Here is an 18,012-nt window from a genome sequence, read left to right on the forward strand (position 1 = left end):
AAATGTGTGCGTGTGTGTGTGTGTGTGTATCTTGATCTTACTTATTTCTGGGCTTTCTCACTTTTCTTAAGTGCGGCTTATCATTTTCTCCTCCCTGGGTCACATCCAGCTTTTTCCATTGTGCAGGCGGCTCACAGCACACTTCATACCTGCACTGTTGGCAGTGTCAACATAGTTGACCTTTCAGCATAAACTGTCTCACTCTCCTCCTCTCTCTCTTCACTTCCAGCCATATTAAAGAACTCTTTCTATTCTGTACGTTTCCTGATAGGAATTTCAGATAGAGCTATGTGCTGTTTGTTTGTTTAAAGAGTGAACTTGTTTCTTGTCCTCTTGCTTTAAAAGCTGATCTTCAGAGAGCACTCTAAAGTTTCGTAAACGGAGAAAACCCCCATACCTTGTTAGCTGTGAGAAAATATTTCTTGTATAAAAAAATACATATCCTATTCTGGCTAATGATCTCGGAGGTGAGGAGGTGGTAGGAAAAAGGGTAAAGGCATATTTTAATCTATAAAACTGTAGAAGTCTTCCCACAAAAAAGAAATAATCTCAGTACATTCAATTGAGATCTTTTTGAGAGGAGCCAGCTGTGGGTTGTTATGTCGACCGTCTTCCTGAGCCTCAAATTGGTTTGCACCACCTGACACATAGCCTTTCAAGGGGACAGAACATGAAGTTGGAACTATCTTAGAAAATCTAGATCTGCAGGCTGTTCTGCATAACGGAAACCTTAAGATGCTTCCTAACATTGCTCAAGGCTCTCTCTTTTTTAATGTATTTTTCTTCCCAGGTTTTCTGAGAAAGAAAATTTCAATTATGTGATCATTCATCTTAGTTACTTCGATAGCCTTCAAACAGGTATAAGGGATGCCTTCTAATCCACTAGATGATCTGAGGGTGTTTAAGGCATCCAAGGGTTATTAAGTCTGTGTTAGATTTCTTGGACATATAAGTCTGATTAGGAGGGTTTCTGGATGGCTGTGAGCTGTGCCCTTGTAGCACTTAGCATTTGGGAGTCGTTAGCGATTTCTTGACTTTGTCTTCTCCAGACTCTTGGATTACCAAAGATTTCGGCCCTGTGCTGAGATCATTCCCTCATTCTCTCTATATAAGCACTATTTATGATGCTATATACCATGATACTATGCACAGCAAATGTTCCCTCCTCAATATGGAGTAATTTAGCTTGCTCACGTCTTAAATGTGTAAAGCCACCTCTTGTTTTTATTAGGGGCTGAAATGTGATAATTCAGTGTTGTTTGCCAGTGAGAATGAGTAGACCTAAAATGATTAGGAACCTAACCTCCTGTCCCAATAGACCTTTTCTGACTGGAAGCTTCCATTCTTAGCCTTGTAGCTTCTGTCAGAGTGGAATTGGGTCTGTAGCTTTTTGCCTAAGAATAAAAGAATGGCAGGTGGTCACCTCTCCAAAATGGTGGTTAAACAGTATGCGTTCAGAAGTCTGACAGCTCTCTATTTTATTCATCTTTTCAGGGCAAAAGAAAATATCAGCAGGGTTCTCTGAAATGTCTGAGTAAGGACATTATAAATTCCTTCAAGGACATTGAAGCCAGAGAGCCTAATAGAGAAAGCCTTCATGAGAACTAAGGTTCTTGGATGGGAGGTAGTAGATAAAGAGCCAGTAAAAGTGACCTCTTTCCAGTGGTGACGCTGGAAGAATGGCTGCTGGCCCTTTGGAGGATGCTCAGGGAGCTCCATGCAGCATTTGTGGTGGGCTCGGTAGTGTGGCCTGTGCAGTGTATTAGGACGCATCTGCTCTTGGCTGTTCCTGCCACCTCCCGCCATCTGCTCTGTAAAAAAAAGAAATGGGAGAGAAATGGTTTGCTTCTGTTATTCAATAAACGCAGCAAATGAAGAAGCTTTTCATTTTCCACATTGATGTTAGAAACTCCTTTCTCTTACGGTGATGGATTTAGAGACCTACACAATGAAGCATGTGTATATCTTGAATTTAACATCTACTTTTTCCAGAAGGAAAGAGCCAGGGAAGCTAGGACAGTAGTCATCTCAGAAATAAGAAAGTGTTGTAGAGCTGCCACTCAACTGGCTGGGAAAATGGTCCTAATTGCACTGAAAGGGAGCCTCTCTTTTATCTGGGGCTAAAAACCTCTGCCTTGCATACCCCACAATGATTTTAGGGTTAACTGAGAAAATTGTTAGAAAAGAACAAGCTGCGTTTTGTTTCTGTGTCTGTTCTACTTGATGAGTTCTCTGATTGCATTACAGTGTGGTTGAAACCAGCTCAGAAATGAGAAAAATCAAATAAAATGGAGGTTATAGAAACCTGAACTCTGAAGGGAGTTTAAGGATTATCAGTAAGATATATGCAAACATAATCTTATACTTCCACTAAGAATTAGATCCTATCTTTGTTGGGAAATAAATTTTTGATTAGCAAGGGAAATCTTAACTAGAGCGAGGTCCTTATGAACATTGGATGAAACGGTGCTCTGAAACATACAAAGTTATAACAAAGTTTCAAAAATATGCATTTTAATGGTTCACAGTTGTTCAATTACTCTTAAGTTCTAAAAGCTGGAGCTTGTAAGTCATTTCTTTATGAGAAGATGTTGTGGTGAAGGAATTTGCTGAGTGCCCATCTGCCTAGCGGTCTCAGTGTCTGCACAACGGAGAGAAAAGATTTTGGGCTGTTTTGATTATTTACTTATTTATTTATATATTTGTTTATATTTCGCCTCTTCGTTTTTGACACAGATGACTGTTAGATCAGGAGAGTCTTGTGGATCCCTGGGTAGATAATTCTACTCTTCCTGAACCTAAGTTAACGAAATGATCTCCAAATCTGCAGATCATTGATATTCTTTTGTATTGATGAGAGGCATTTTTCTGGAGGAACTTGGATCTTATTTTAAAATATACAGAAGACTGGCAGGAAGAGTGGGTGGGGTGGATGGAATAATCAAGTCGCTATATGTCAGGGCCTAGTCTACAGTGTATTGCGTTCCTGGGGCAAGAGTTCACTTGAGACCCTGACCTTGGCCAGCTCTGAGCCTCGCGGCTGGGGCTCAGTGAAACACAGGCCAGCCATGTTACTTCAAAGAACAGAAAAAAGGTTTTAGCAAGACACTGGTTGTGTCCTCTTAGGAAATGACAGATTGACTGGTCAGGTAGTGAAAAATGTTACTAAGGAGGATTTCAGAAAATGTTTTGTTGTGCTTTCATCTGGACAAGAAAAGATATCTCAAGATAAGTGGCAGCCAAGAAGGTGGTGTCTTCTTGCCCATCTACCTTAAGTTGGACCCTGGTTTGGGATCTGTTTCCAGTGCAGGTCCCGTCAGGGCCTCATCTCCTGGATGCTCAGAGGGCAACTCAGATCCTGTCGGGCGAAAGGACAAAGCTACAGAGTTGTCACAGAGCATTCTATGCTTCCCTCAGGACTTCTGGCCTGTATTCCCTCCCTCCCTCCCTCCCCCTCCTCCTTTCCTCTTCCCGTCTCATTTTGTATTTAGCCTTTGGGAATGCTGAGTTTTACAAAATATTGGACTAAAGCAGATCCTTGCCCCAGAAAGAATGAACCTGGTTGCCGTGCAGAACACTTCTATAAAAACTACCCTTTTATGCGAAGAGGAATGACACACATATGTTTTAAACCTGTTATTTTGTTCCTCTTGTTTTATTCTTTCTGCAGGTCCATTTGATTGTCATGCTTTTTGAAATTCCTGATAGCAGCTACTTATTAGCAGCCTTCTTTGTCTTAGGCACAATTAGTTGTAGGTGCTTTAAGAACATAAAGACCCCATTGAGCAGGCTAGTTTGGGGGTCGGCAGGGTCTTTATGGTAGTCTCTCTAAAAACTCTCTATAGGTCCGTTGCTTATGAATCTCTTTAGACTTTACCTTGTGCCTCTTTTTATCAGAAGCCACCTCTTTGGTGTGGCAAGTATTATGAGTTGGCCGGCTCCCTGGAAATTTAAAAACAAAAAAGAAGCAATATGGTAAAAAGAAAACTCAGCTTTGTACGTTGCTAACTAGCTCTGTGATCTTTGGCAGGCTGCTCCATGTATCTCAGCCATACTTTCCCTCGTGGAAATAGGTTTTATATATGCCCTACTTGTGAAGATGGAGCGAGATGACATTTATGAAGAATGCCTTTGTATAAACGGTAATTGCTTTGTGAATAAAGATTGCTATCTCTGATAAACAGTACCAGTTCTCAGCCACCAGTAACCTGATTCTCCCATCCTGTGTTTGGAAGAAGCACAAATCTACAAAGAGAGATTGCTGAGTTTTCAGTGTGAGTTGTATTCACAAGGCTCACATACTTTTTCCCTGCCTTTTGATCCTGTCTGCCTCTCCATGCTTTAATGAGATGATCTTTGATGTCACACAGCAACCATATTCTCAGTACAGAGTTTAACTGTGACTGTGCCTGTGTTGGAGGTCTTCAACAAAGATGCGGAGCTCCTGGCCACAAATGTTCCATTTTTCCCTGTCTGTTTGCCTCGCACCTCCCCAGCACCTTAAGATTCCTTGGGCTTGATTATGAGCCAGCTGGAGCGTAGCGTAGAGTTTTAATTTTCTGACCCAAGTCCTTCTCACAGATTGACAGTCACAAAATGGAGTTATGAAGTCTCCAAGAGCAGCAGCTAAAAAGAGAAATGGAAATGTGGGTGTTGAATTCAGCAGCCCTGAGATGCAGAGTGTGCTCCCCTGCAGTGTCTCATGTGGAGAAGAAGGACTTGCTTTACTGTCAGGAGGGCGAGTGTCTCTAGCTTTTTGCAGTTTGACTTTCAGACCCTTTGGGATGTGCTTAGGAACACTTGTATATGACTGTCAGGCAGGGGCTTTGGCTTGGGAGGATTTTAGCACATTTTAACCTCCTCTAAACCTAATCTAACACTACTGAGAAAGAATATACCTTTGGTTTTCCTTTGAAATATCTGGTGCCTTTTTAGGAGCCAGACCTGGTTATCAGACGTGTGGTCTTCATGGTACCTTTGCTTTGAGAGCTTAATAAATGACCCAATGAGTCAATCAATGAATGAAAATTCTAATATGCAAAGATGGTAGATAATAGACAATTAAAAATGGACAACCAAAAATTGGTGAAAACATCCTACCCATTTATTACCCCACAGGTTGCTTCCCTAGGAGGTATTGGCAGATTTTTGCTCTATGAAATCTGAAGAAAGGACATCGCAGGGATAGGGAGGGATATAGTGTACGTCACACCTGCACTTGGTGTGTCTGGGCTGCCTATGTTTGATAACAGCTGGGGAATGAAATCATAGATGAACCTGGTTATTTCCATTCAAGTTGTTCTTGTGTCTTTGTTCTTATTAAAACAACAGTGATGTTAAAACCATTTCATATTCTTTAGCAGTGGTCTCTGGCAGCCTTATGTTGAGCTATGTGCAGATCAAAAAGAAAGGGCCGCCTTAGTTCTAAGGGATAAGAAATCATCACCTTTGTAATACATGAGGCAGAGGTAATCTTCTCAAAGTTGATAGACCAATGAGTACTTCCGGCAGGGGGATTTTATTTTCCTCCCCTCAGAGAAAGTCATCTACAGCTCCTGAAACTGTGTATTTGTTACCTGGGAAGTATAAAGTGCTCCTTGCCTTATAAATTCCTGCATCTACTAATGCCTCCAAGTGGTGAAATCAAAATTTGCAGTTGACTGTAACTCCCAGTAGTGCCTTGTTCCGATGGCACTGTTCACTGTTCTAGTGGCAACCCACACATTTTATGAGCTGGGTGTACGACGTACTCTGTGACAGCAGTACTCCCTCCAGAGCCACTGTGCGCTATGCAGGCCTGTCTTCTGGGGACAGGTGGATCCATTCAGTCTTTGTTCATAAGCACTTACTAAGTTCCTTTTCTGTACCAGGTACTATGTGTGCTTGGTACCGATAATAAAAAGCCAGCAAGATTTAGCCCGGATGCCAAAATTTGGCCCAGCCATTGACAGCTAATGCTAAGTGCTGTCATAAAGATGCAGGTTCTGATGCGCAGCGACCATTCCCTCTGAAAGCATGGGCTTTCGTTCAGTAGGGTGAAATGAGTTGTGAAATATCACTGCCCGACGAGCAAGGGGATGAAGTGAGTGACTGTTTGACCCTGTCTAGTCTCCGCTGCTGGTGCTGGTCCGTGTCTGGCACTTAGGTCTTGAAATACATTTATTGAGCCTTCACTATATGCCATGCTAAACTCTTACATGTGTTAATTTACTTAATCATCATAACCACCTTATGAAGTAGGTACTGTCATCCCTACTTTACAAGTGAGGAAACTGAAGTGCAAAGAAGTTAGAGACCTCACTGAAAGTCCTGGAGTGGAGGCAGGATTCGCATTTAGGGACCGTGACCCAGAGTCCATGTTTCTAAATGATGTGGTATACTGCCTCTGGGTGGAAGGACACCATCTCGAGGGTAGAAACTTAGCAGCAGCAATTCTCCTGACCTTCCCTACTTGCCAGAGCTTTGCTCTTTCTGAATTAGCTCCTCTCCCGAATACTGAGCAGGAGGTAGCGGATGTGGCAGGAGGTCCCTGCTCTATGGCCCCAGCTCTGAACCTAGCTCTGCCTTTCACCAGCTGGGTGACCTTGCTTCTCTGACATGTTTCCTCATCTGTAAAGTGGAGATAATGTTACTTCATGGGATCACTTGGGGGATTAAATACAATAACACCCTTAACAGTTTCTGGCTCTGAGTAAGCACCTAATAAATGTTAGCAAAATTTTATTATCGTCCTCTAGCCTTGGGAACAAGCCAGGAGATGATTTCTCAGAAACCAGATTCTAGGACCTAGGTAGGCAGGCAGTTTTCCTTTGGTTTTGACAAGACAATAATTTTATTCTATGTATTTCTCTTGACTCTTTTGGTGTGAAAAGCAGAGAGGTAAAGCATTATTTGACAGATGTATGGATTCAAGCAAGAAACTGAGGTCCAATTGCAAAGAAATGCCTTGTATAACTCAGAGCCCTGTCTGAGGAGACACAGAGGACCCTAGAGGGCGGAGCATGAACAGCGCAGGGGCTAGTTCCAGAGTCGCATCTCGGTTAGTTCACTTACAAGTGTGGGGAGGGTCCCTTGTCAGTAGGCAGAGATATTTTTTCCTCTGCTTTAACGCGAATCTGCTGGCTAGTGTTTATTAAACAAAACTAATTTTTGCTTCATGTGAAATCTGTGACTTGTCCAAAATGCAGAGGCAAAGGAGTTCTGTAACTGCAGGCTTGTCGAGCCCCTTTCCCCACCTGTTCCTGTGCCGGACTTTCCCGAAGTGCTTATTTGCCAATCACTGATTCTCAGATCTCATGGCCAGCGCACTCTGTAGGCTCCGAGCCAGAGTGATGCTGCTGCCACCGCCACCACCACTGCTGCCACCACCAGCCATTCAGTTTCCTGAGATAAACATGTGACCCGCTGTAAAGCTTTCACCTTCCTTCTTCCTTCCTGTCTTCAGTGTTGTACCTCTTTATCCTGGTGCTTTTGCCATGCAGCCAGTGTTCCAAAGAAAGTTTTCAGGCACCAAAGTTAAGAGCCCTTACTACCCCTCCAAGGAGATTTGAGTTAGCCATGGAGAAGAAGATTAGAATCGAGAGGGCTCCTGCGCCTCTGTGCTGCAGAAGGAAGAGTTTGCTCCTGGGTAGTATGCTAGCTCCTGACCCAGGCGGAGACTTTCTGGGGCTCATACGAGAGTACACCACATGACCTCTGGACAAATAGACTGGGCCTAACCTGCCCAAGGACAGCCCCCCAACCCGCAGGAGCCAAGGCCGAAGACTGATTTCACCTTCTCCCTTTCCCTAAGCTTGAGCTTGCTCTCCCACACTGCCCCGAGTCTGTGGCTTAAAACAGCCATTTCCTTTTGCTGATGAATAAGCTCACTCTTTGTAAAATGTTTCAGCTTGGGGACTGGAAAGGCTCTCTGTGCCTTCCTGTCTCTCCATGTCTCTGAGGATCGATGTTGATGGCCCTGTCTTTGTCTTCACAGGGAACTCTAATGATCCATGACAAAGAGGTCACCCTCGCGTATGTACCGAGCCCGGATTTTTGGTACTGTAAACGGGTAAGTGCCAAGAATTCCTTTCCTTAGAAATAAGGATCTGACATCACAGCTCATGGTAGTGTGCATTGCCAAGGGCAAAGCTCTTCTTCCTTGGTTCACTTCAGATGAACTGGAGGTCAGGGCAAGGCCATCCATAGTTCCTACTTCCCAGCTGCTGGCTGTGGCCTTAGAGGGTTCTGGGCCTGCAGTTGGAAATACTTTTCCAAGGATATATGTCACACTCTCTGTTGATTATGAACTGAAAGAATAACAGTCCCTCAACAATCCTCAGGGTGATTACAGCCAAATTAGTGTTTGGAAAGGTGCATTTAGAGAGGCTGATTCTATGTACATTTTTGGATACCCAGAGGTTTCCAAGGATACAGAACTTTAGGTACCATGGCAGTTTACCCCTGCTAAACTCCATATTCTTGTGGAATGGCATATTAGCAGACTTTAGGCTATACTCATTAGAAGTCCAATTTGATTGCAATTGAGCATGAAAATATAATTTGTCATTTTTCATTGCTACTACTTAGTTTCAAAAATAATTATGAAAGATTTATGAAGTTTCTGACCCATGATTCATTAAAAGTATTGTAAAACTTAATAAAAATCAGTAAAACTTTAGCTTGGTATTTTATTAATCTCAATGAAATACAATTTGGATAACTGTGGTTGTCATTAACCAAAGCACTCATATTTCATGGATAGACTACCTTAAGATGTCAATTTAGGAAAGCGTTTAACTTTTTTAAAAATTGTGATAAAATACACATAACATCAAATTTGCCATTTTATTCATTTAAAGTCATATAACTCAGTGGCATGCACAATGTTGTACAACCTTCCCTCTACACTATCTAGTTCTAGAACTTTCGTATCACCCCAAAAGGAAACCTTGTGTCTACTCAAGTTAAGCAGTCACTCCCCATTCCCCTTTTCCTTAGTCCCTGAAACCACTAGTCTGCTTTCTATCTCCGGTTTGCCCATTCTGGACATTTCATATAAGTGGAATCATACAGTATGTGAATTTAATGTCTGCCTTCTTTCACTTAGCATGTTTTCAAGGTTCATCCGTGTTGTAGCCCATATCAATACTTCACATTTATGGCTCAGTAATATTATATGGCTATACCACATGTTGTTTATTTATCTTTCATCAGTTGATGGACCTTTGAGTTGTTTCCACTTCTTGGCTATTGTTAATAAGACTGCTATGAATATTCGTGTCTAATTTTTGTTTGGATATCTCTTTTCAGTTTATTTGGGTATATATCCAGGAGTGAAATTTTTGTATCATATGGTACTTTGTTTTAACTCTGAGGAACCACCAAACTGTTTTTGCACAGATAGTGGCTGCGCCGTGTTACATTTCCACCAGCAATGTATCAGGGTTCCAATTTCTCTATGTCTTTGCCAACATTTGTTTTTTTTTTTTTTTTTTATAATAGCCATTCTCGTGGGTGTGAAATAGTATCTCATTGTGATTTTGATTTGCATTTTCCTGATGACTGGCGACACTGAGCATCCTTCCAAGCGTTTGTGGCCTCTTATATATATCTTTGGAGAAATGTTAATTCAAGTCCTTTGCCCATTTTTAATTGGGTTGTTTGTCTTTTTGTTGTTAAATTGTAGGAGTTCTTTATATACTCTGGATATTAATCCCTTATCAGATACATGATTTGCAGATATTCTCTTCCATGGTGTGGGTTGTCTTTCAATTTTTTGATAGTGTCCTTTGGTATGTAAAAGTTTTAATTTCGATCACGTCCAGTTTATTTTTTTCTTTTGCTGCTTGTCCTTTGGTGTCATGAAACCATTGCCAAATCCAAAGTCATGAAGATTTACCATTCCGTTTCCTTTTAAGAATTTTATAGTTTTGGCTTTTATATTTAGATCTTTGATCTATTTTGAGTTAATTTTTGTTCATGATGTGAGGTCCAACTTCAGTCATTCTTTGGCATGTCGATATTCAGTTGTCTCCGCACCATTTGTTGACTTACGTATTCTTTCCCCATTGAATGGTTTTGGCATCCTTGTGGAAAAACAATTGACCATAGATCTAAAGGTTCATTTCTATAGATTCAAAATTATACTGTCGATCTATATCTTTATGCTTATGCCAGTACTACCCTGTTTTGATTACTGTAGCTTTATAGTAAGTTTTAAAATTGGGAAGAGTGAGTCCTGCAAAAGTTTGTTCTTTTTCAAAATTGTTTTGGCCATTCAGAGTTTCTTGCAATTCTGTATAAATCTTAAGATCACCTTTTCCATTTCTGCAAGAAAAAGACCATTAGAATTTTGGTAACATATAACATTTTAATAGTGTTTGCCTCTATGTCTTAGGATTCTGGGTGATCCCCCCTCCTTTATATTTTCAATATCAACTATCATGCACTCTATTGTTTCTTTTTTAATTGGAAATGGAGGGCACTAGCATTAAAGAGAAAATTTTGACTCTTTTTTTATGTTAACTGGCATAAAACAAGTCTTGATATCTGATGTCCGAATTATATAGCTATTACCAAGGCTATTGCTTAAAAGAACAGAATGGCTTGGTTACATTGTCCCTTAAAATAACAGGCCCCTTGCTTAGCTATCTCAGAGGTACTTTTAATTTCTGCACTTTTTTTGGAAAGGTTGAGGTGCCAGCTCTTCGTATGCAATCTTTAGCCTTATGTGGAATGCACTGACTTTTTAAAAATATTAATAGCAGGATTATTTACAATAGCCAAAAGCTGGAAACATCCCACGTGTCCATCATCTGATGATTGGATAAACAAGATGTGGCATAGCCATATAGTGGAATGCTATTTGGCGATAAAAAGAAGTAAAGTACTAACACATGCTGCAACGTGGATGAACCTTGAAAAAACTATGCCAGGCACAAAAGATAGTATATTGCACAATTCCATGAGACTGGGGGTGATAATGGGAAATGAGTCTACTAGGTTTCTTTTTGGATGATGAAAATGTTGTAAAGTTAGATTGTGATGATGGCTGCACCATACCATATAGTAAAATCATTTAATTGGACACTAAAAACAGGCGAATTTTATGGTATTTAAATTGCACCTACTGAAGTTAGGATCCTGGCTCTGCCACTTAGAGCTCTGCTGTAATAGCAGATAGCCCCCAAATCCTAGTGACTTAAAACAAACATATTCTCCACTTACAGTACATGTCTGTGGCTATGGGTCGTTGCCAACACTTTTGCTCCATGGCTTCTCATCCTGGGGCTCAGGTGGAAGGAGCAGTTCTGATGTGAGACTGGTGTTCTCCTGGCTGAGGGAAAGAACAGGGGGCTCATTAGCACAAGCTGTAGCTCTTAAAGGTTCTGCCAGGCCTTTATAGCTTACGTTCACTCACACTCCATTGGCCAAGGCCGAAAGTGGATTAGGAAAGCGCTCTCACCCTGTGGGGCAGCACAGTCACTTGACAGTGGTCAGGGCTGTGTATATGATCCGCTCACAGAGAAGGGAACAATGAAACGATTGACTGTAATGGCCTTAACTCAAGTTACTTAACCTCTCCAGGCCTCAGTTTCATCATCTACAAAGTGGAGATGATAGTTGTCTGGATCAGTAACGGCGACATGTAAAGTAGGCATGGAACATGATGTGTGCTATTTAATTTTTAGTAGCTGCTGCCATTATTCTTGCCTCTCCTCCATATCCGGCAGACTTTTTCCTACAAGGCTCTACCCATATAGCATCCTCTTCATGGGTCCTGCCCTTTGGTTTCCTGCTAGGCACCACGCTGCCCTCGTAGTACTTGGAAGTTCAATGGCAAAAGTTCAGGGGCTTTGGAACTGAGCCAATATGCTTGCCATTTTGTTCATAGGTTCAGACAAGAGCTGCATTCACATTGCAAAGTGTTTCTTCCCTTGTTCCGGGCTAGCGATTGTTCTTTTTCCTTTTAACATTCTCAAAATAGCTGCTAAAGGCACAACCTGCATGTCTTCCTTCTCCTTCCTTGCCCTTTTTAAAAATACGTGTTTAAGAAATTGATAATTAAATTCTTCTCAGTTCCAGCCAAGCCTGAGTAGAGGCTGTCATAACCAGTTCAGCACCAAATTTTGGATGCAGACCGTGAGCAGCAATGGCTTTGGGGCAGTAGTATCCATAAACCATTTAACAGTCCAGTGTCCTTAGCTAAGTTTGTTACCTATAGAAATCTTTGTCCAGGGCAAGGCATTTGGGGCTGTGCCGAGTCCAGATGCCCTGTTAGAAGGCAGCTCTCAAACAGCAGCGGGCCAGTTGTGTCTGCCAGCTCTGGTGAGTAGGGGGTGGGGAGGGAGCTGTCAGAGTCCTTCGGCCTTACGGTGATCTGGGATATGGCTTATTTCATTTTTGGCAGGTGTTCCCATGCTGGTTATGTATAGGTTTTTTAAATGTTTTTTGTCGCGTTGAGTTCTCTCTTGCTCTTGCAGTGTAAGACCAGCACGGGTGGACACCGATCTTCATGTTCATTCTGCAAGTGCCCAAGGGAAGGTGAGTGGTGGTGGCAGTGGCGGTTATGGTTTGTGTTTCATGAACTAAGCAAAACAGATTTTATGCTTTCCTTTGCTTCAGAGTAGTCATGCTTAAATATAAGTTGATCGGTGTTCTTAACCCATTTCCCGTTTACCCTGAGAATACTCGAGTAACTTGTGGATTACAGTCCTAATCTTACCCCCAAAGTTTGCCATGAAATATCTTGCTTTTATTATTATTTTCATATCTCTGTAATGTATTGATAGTCTTTGGAAACAAATGACATCATTCTATTTATAGCATTCTGTTTTTAGTAGTGATATTTCCACTTATAAAATATAGTAATTCTCAATTGCTGAAAATATCAAATCCTAGAAAACAGAGCATTTCTACGTGTGGTGTTAAATTGATGCTGGCAGTGAGCTGCACTTTTTTTTTCTAAATGAGAAAAAGGTTAAAAGTGCAACTTCATGTGACCTTTTAGTGAATGACTTTGGATTTCAGAGTCCCACCAGGGGAAAGATACTGGGTTGCGGGCTCCTCAGACTGAGGTGACTAAATGGACAGCTGAGCAGAGGTCAGTAGTGTTGTGATTTAGGGCAGTGGTTCCTCAACCTTTTTGGCACCAGAGACCAGTGCTCCTGTGAGAATCTAATGCCTGATACTCTGAGGCGGAGCTGAGGCGGTGATGCAAACACAGACGAAGCTTCGCTCACTCCCCTGCTGTGCACCTCCTGCTGTGCAGCTAGTATCTGTCCATGGCCCGGGGGTTGGGGACCCTTGAGTCAGAGTACATTTAAGGATACAGGGCTGGCTTAGAGTCAATGTGGCATTAGTCCATGTGACCCCTCACTTCTTCAAAGCTATTGTAATCTTTTGCTATCGATATTATTTCTCATTTACACTCTATGTGAACAATTTAGGATCTTCAACAGAAAAAAAAATGTGTTAAAGTAACAGTAAAAATATAAAAAGAGAAAATAATCAAGATTGAGGGTGTACGTTATTTTTATAAAAGAATAAACCTACCAGCATGTCAGTCACTTGACTTTAAATTTCTCCAGAGAACCTCTAGGTAGACGACCTTAACGAGACTGTTAAAGGCGTCCATAGCAGTAGTCCTGTAATAGTGACAGTCATGTGTGTGTTTCTGATATTATCCCTTATGGGAAGTTAGGGTGTGACTATAAAATACAGTCCGGTGCATATCCATGTAGTCTTCTGAATAGCCTAACATAGTATGCATAGTTTCTCAGTTGGGCTTTTGGCTGATAGTGGAAATTCTACTCTCTGATGAAGGCTGTGAAGCAGGTGTTCTTGGAAATCTTTGGGGAAGGCTCTGACTGCTCTAGAGACCAAACCACCATGTGGGAAGGTCAATAAATAACTGAGGCTTTTAGCTTGTTGTATTACTTGAGGCAAAATTGGTTTTTTTTTTTTCCCCTCAAAAAAGACTTCTTTCTTGGTCTATTCTAACAAAGAGATTGTTTATGAAAACCACTGGGCACCTTACCGCTAAAATGGCTGAGACATCTTTAACCTGGAAACATAACACAAGTGCTCACTTGCTGCCTGTCACTGCTATTAATCTCTGCATTGCTCCCATAGAATGTCTCTTTTTGAGTCACATGACTTCCTGCGAACCCTCAAAGAATGAATTAATTGTAAAAATATGCCCCTAGTTAACTGGGCAGATTGTCCACATATAGAGATTTGCAAGGAATCATTTATATTTTGAAGGACATTTGCCCATTATAATTATTTGCATGTGAATGAGCTATGTGCAGATAGGTCTTTTCTTGGCTTGTCCTGTGGTCTTACAGAATTTGAGACAGCTGTCTTAGTCCCATAACCCCGGAAGAAGCAAGGCTCCTAGATGTATTTGGGATATATGTTTCTACCAAACTTCTAGCAAGGGCCATGTGCTGTCTCATTAGCTTTGCTTAGTCTGTCAGGACTTTTTCATAGGTATTTCTGAGACTGTTAAAAGTATTGCAGTATCAGTATTTGATGGCAGATAAGGAGGAAGCACAGCATTTGGGTATTTTGGATAAAACCTCCTGGAGATTCTCTTTCTATTTCTGTTCCTCTAGTGACAGAGGCCAAGCAAGAATTAATAACCTACCCTCAGCCTCAGAAAACATCCATACCAGCATCGTCAGAAAAACAACCCAACCAGCCCCCGAGGTCCATTGATAAGGAACCTGAACCCAAAAAGCGGGAAGAAGGACAAGAACCACGCCTGGGACATCAAAAAAGAGAAGCAGAAAGGTATCTGCCTCCTCGAAGGGAAGGGCTTGCCTTCCGAAGAGACCGAGAGAAGGAGCCATGGTCGGGGGAGACACGCCAGGATGGGGAAAGCAAAAGTAAGTGGTTCGTCAGGGCATGTGCCAGACTGTGACCACTGCAGTTGGCATAGATGGCCTGTGTTCTGGGTCGGGACCAGCTGCTTCCCTCAGCCTGATCGTAGAGGCTTCTGCTTTCTGTCAGCCTTGCTGTAACTGGCTGAAGGAATCCTCATTCTTCAAATAGCAAGTTGCTATTCAAATGCAGCAAGGGGAGACCACCTAGGAATATCAGGTGCTGTAGGCATTTTAAAAAACGAAACAAAATGCAGCAAGACATAATTTTAGATTTCTAAGTATTGGTGAAGAAAATCACGAAGTCTTTATTTGACTAGCATTTTGTTATAGAACCAGCCTTGCTAGAGGAAGTAGTATCTGCTGTCATCTGCAGTAAAAAAAATGACAATCAGGTTCTGAGGACTTTAAAAATTAACCTTTCTCTCTCTTCCCTTGTCTCTCTCCACTCATTGGTGCATTCAGCAATCATGCTCAAACGCATCTATCGTTCCACACCTCCTGAGGTGATCGTGGAGGTGCTGGAGCCCTACGTCCGCCTTACTACTGCCAACGTCCGTATTATCAAGAACAGAACGGGCCCCATGGGCCACACCTACGGCTTCATTGACCTTGACTCCCATGCGGTGAGTTTCTCCCACCTTGCAGTGGCCTAGGGACAGCTGGCTATAGAAACCTCAAGAAGGTCTAAAGGATTTCTTTACCGTTGGAATTCTCAGGTGCTACTTGGTATCATAACCCCTCTTGTTCTTTCCTTCGGGTTTACTGTTTGTTTATTCAGGTGAAGCAACCACCCTTGAAACTTAGAACTCTGAGTGGTTTTCCAGATCAGTTTTTGTCTTGTGGCATTTATAATCTCCAGTTAAAATAAAGAGAAACTTAGTCACTCGTGAAGAATCTGAGTACTGAACCTTTAAAGTGTTTAGTAAATTTTCTAATTTCACAAACTTGTTCTACTCAACCACAGGTGGTTTTATATCTGATGGTAACAGGACATGTCTTTTTCCTCAGAGTGTTGCTTTAATATGCTTGTGGCTTGAGTTTTTAGTTGTGGGGCCCTTTTCTATGGAAGTAACATGAAGATGATAATGAAAATCATTGGTGTTTCTTAGATTTCATGCTCAAAAATCACAAGGGACTTTGTAAACTAGATCTGATACAAGGACAGTTGCAGCCTAAAAGAATAAGATTTGAGTTTCTGAAATATATCCCAGAAACTGAACGAAAACAAAAAGCAAAGTCATAAATCTGAGTTGATTATGCTGTCTTCTCTTCTGGAGCAAATCTTAAATCTGTATAATTCAGAAAAAGGGATGCTTAACCCAATAAAATGTTTTCCAATTTAAAAAAAAAAAAACAACAACAACTGACGTCTACTCTGACCACTGCTCTGATCAGCCCTTCATTAAGAGTTGCCTGTTTTTGCCAGTGTGCTCTTCCTATGACAGTAATGACCAGAACATACTGTTTAGTAGATTTTCCTTTTGAGAAAGAAAATTCCTATTCAGTTCTTTTTCAGAGGACATGGCCTTTTCTCTCCTTGGGCTCACATGTGTCTTTGGTTCCCCAGGAGGCTCTTCGTGTAGTGAAGATCTTGCAGAACCTTGATCCACCATTTAGCATTGATGGCAAGATGGTAGCTGTAAACCTGGCCACTGGCAAACGAAGGTAAGGCAGAGGGGTGGGGTTCGCTTGTGCTGCCTCTGCTCAGGGTTCTGCGAGGAAACTCCTGTTCCTGGCTGGCAAGGCAGAGGTGGTAAGACAGGATGCGTTCCCAGAGCCATTGCTTCAGATATGTGCAGATACTGTAGATTTTTTTTTCCCTTAAATCAGAGTCCAGGTACTTTAGTCCTCCCCTTTGGGACTGCCTGGTTGGTATCTTTGGGTGCCAACGATGTACTCAGTGATGATATAGTCTTGGATGTGCAGAAAAATCTTGTTACAGCCTTGTCCCTTAGAATCCTGAGGAAATGCTGTCCTGACTTCCCACTCCCTGACCTCATTCAAACCCCAGTGGCCCTGGGAACTCTGATTCCTCTTTACTCTTGCCCTCATCTCGGCCCAAGAGAGGTACCTGGGAAATGGCTGCCTCAAAGAGGCAGGCTTACAGGGATGGGGACAGTCTGGCTCTTGCACCCTCAACTCAGTTGCTGTTTCGCTCCAGCACATGGCTTTGTAGAAGTCCCACTGCTCCTCCCCTCGGGAGTCTCTGCACCGCCAGACCTGCTTACTGTCGGCGCTGGTTCCTTTACCTGCAAAATGGGGGAAAGAGAGTTGGCCAGTCTATAGGGTTAGGCACTTCCCAAGTGGTTTTTGGTAGCAGGCGCTTGACATGTTGTATTGTTCGTTGCAGAAATGATTCTGGGGACCATTCTGACCACATGCACTACTATCAGGTATGCTTCAGCAGTTGGGGAGTGTTCTGCTAAAGTCCTCCAGTGACTAAAAGAGTGACCTTGAATTCTCTCCAGGGCTCACTATAGGTTAATGGCTATTGGAAGTTCTATGATTTTAATTTGCCTTTCTTTGCTAGGGTAAAAAATATTTCCGAGATAGGAGGGGAGGTGGCAGAAATTCAGATTGGTCTTCAGATACAAATCGACAAGGACAACAGTGTGAGTGACTTTTGTGTTATTTCTGTTCTTTCTGGTTTGACTACTCATTAATTGAAATCTTGGTGGTCACAAAGTTAGCAGGAGATGCTGCTGACTGGGGGTGCTCATTCAGAGAGAGCGCCACCCACAGGTTCTGCACCCGTTTGGGTTGGCCAACCTCATTCTTGGTGAGTCCCCAGCAAGGGCTTCATTGGCCAGGTACTAACGTTGGCTCTGGTTTATTCCCTCTAGCATCATCCGACTGCTACATATATGATTCTGCTACTGGCTACTATTATGACCCTTTGGCAGGAACCTATTATGACCCCAACACCCAGGTGAGTTTTGGGCTGTGTTTACCTTTTCAGTGATTCTTTTGAGAAGAGTACCTCTAATTATTACTTTGAAGATTTTATGCCCTGGATTCTCTGGTTGCTCATTACATGAAAAGTAGAAAAGTTTAAATCTGTGGAAACTGAATATTTCTCCATTCTAGGGAGCTGCTTTGACTTTCTGTACCTCATGTCTAGTCTGGTGTTTTAAAAAGTTTA

At 42.1% G+C, this 18,012-nt stretch overlaps 1 protein-coding gene across 5 annotated transcripts in view; it reads left to right on the plus strand.

The window, feature by feature from the left end:
- The window catches only part of RBM6 (RNA binding motif protein 6), a 91,952-nt gene that overhangs the window by 64,811 nt on the left and 9,129 nt on the right, over window positions 1–18,012 (plus strand). For 4 of the 5 annotated variants that reach the window (XM_039837809.1, XM_039837810.1, XM_039837812.1 and 1 more), the window contains 8 exons: window positions 7,976–8,050; window positions 12,465–12,525; window positions 14,601–14,873; window positions 15,333–15,493; window positions 16,438–16,535; window positions 17,221–17,263; window positions 17,401–17,482; window positions 17,714–17,799. In XM_039837809.1, the coding sequence (XP_039693743.1) occupies window positions 7,976–8,050; window positions 12,465–12,525; window positions 14,601–14,873; window positions 15,333–15,493; window positions 16,438–16,535; window positions 17,221–17,263; window positions 17,401–17,482; window positions 17,714–17,799 (879 nt within the window). Of the gene's footprint in view, window positions 1–6,875; window positions 7,040–7,975; window positions 8,051–12,464; window positions 12,526–14,600; window positions 14,874–15,332; window positions 15,494–16,437; window positions 16,536–17,220; window positions 17,264–17,400; window positions 17,483–17,713; window positions 17,800–18,012 lie in introns of all 5 variants that reach the window. The other variant, XM_039837811.1, reaches the window with a different exon arrangement.

The sequence above is a fragment of the Pteropus medius genome, unplaced genomic scaffold (assembly GCF_902729225.1).
Source record: "Pteropus medius unplaced genomic scaffold, Ma_sr-lr_union100, whole genome shotgun sequence".
Taxonomy (NCBI): Eukaryota; Metazoa; Chordata; class Mammalia; order Chiroptera; family Pteropodidae; genus Pteropus; species Pteropus medius.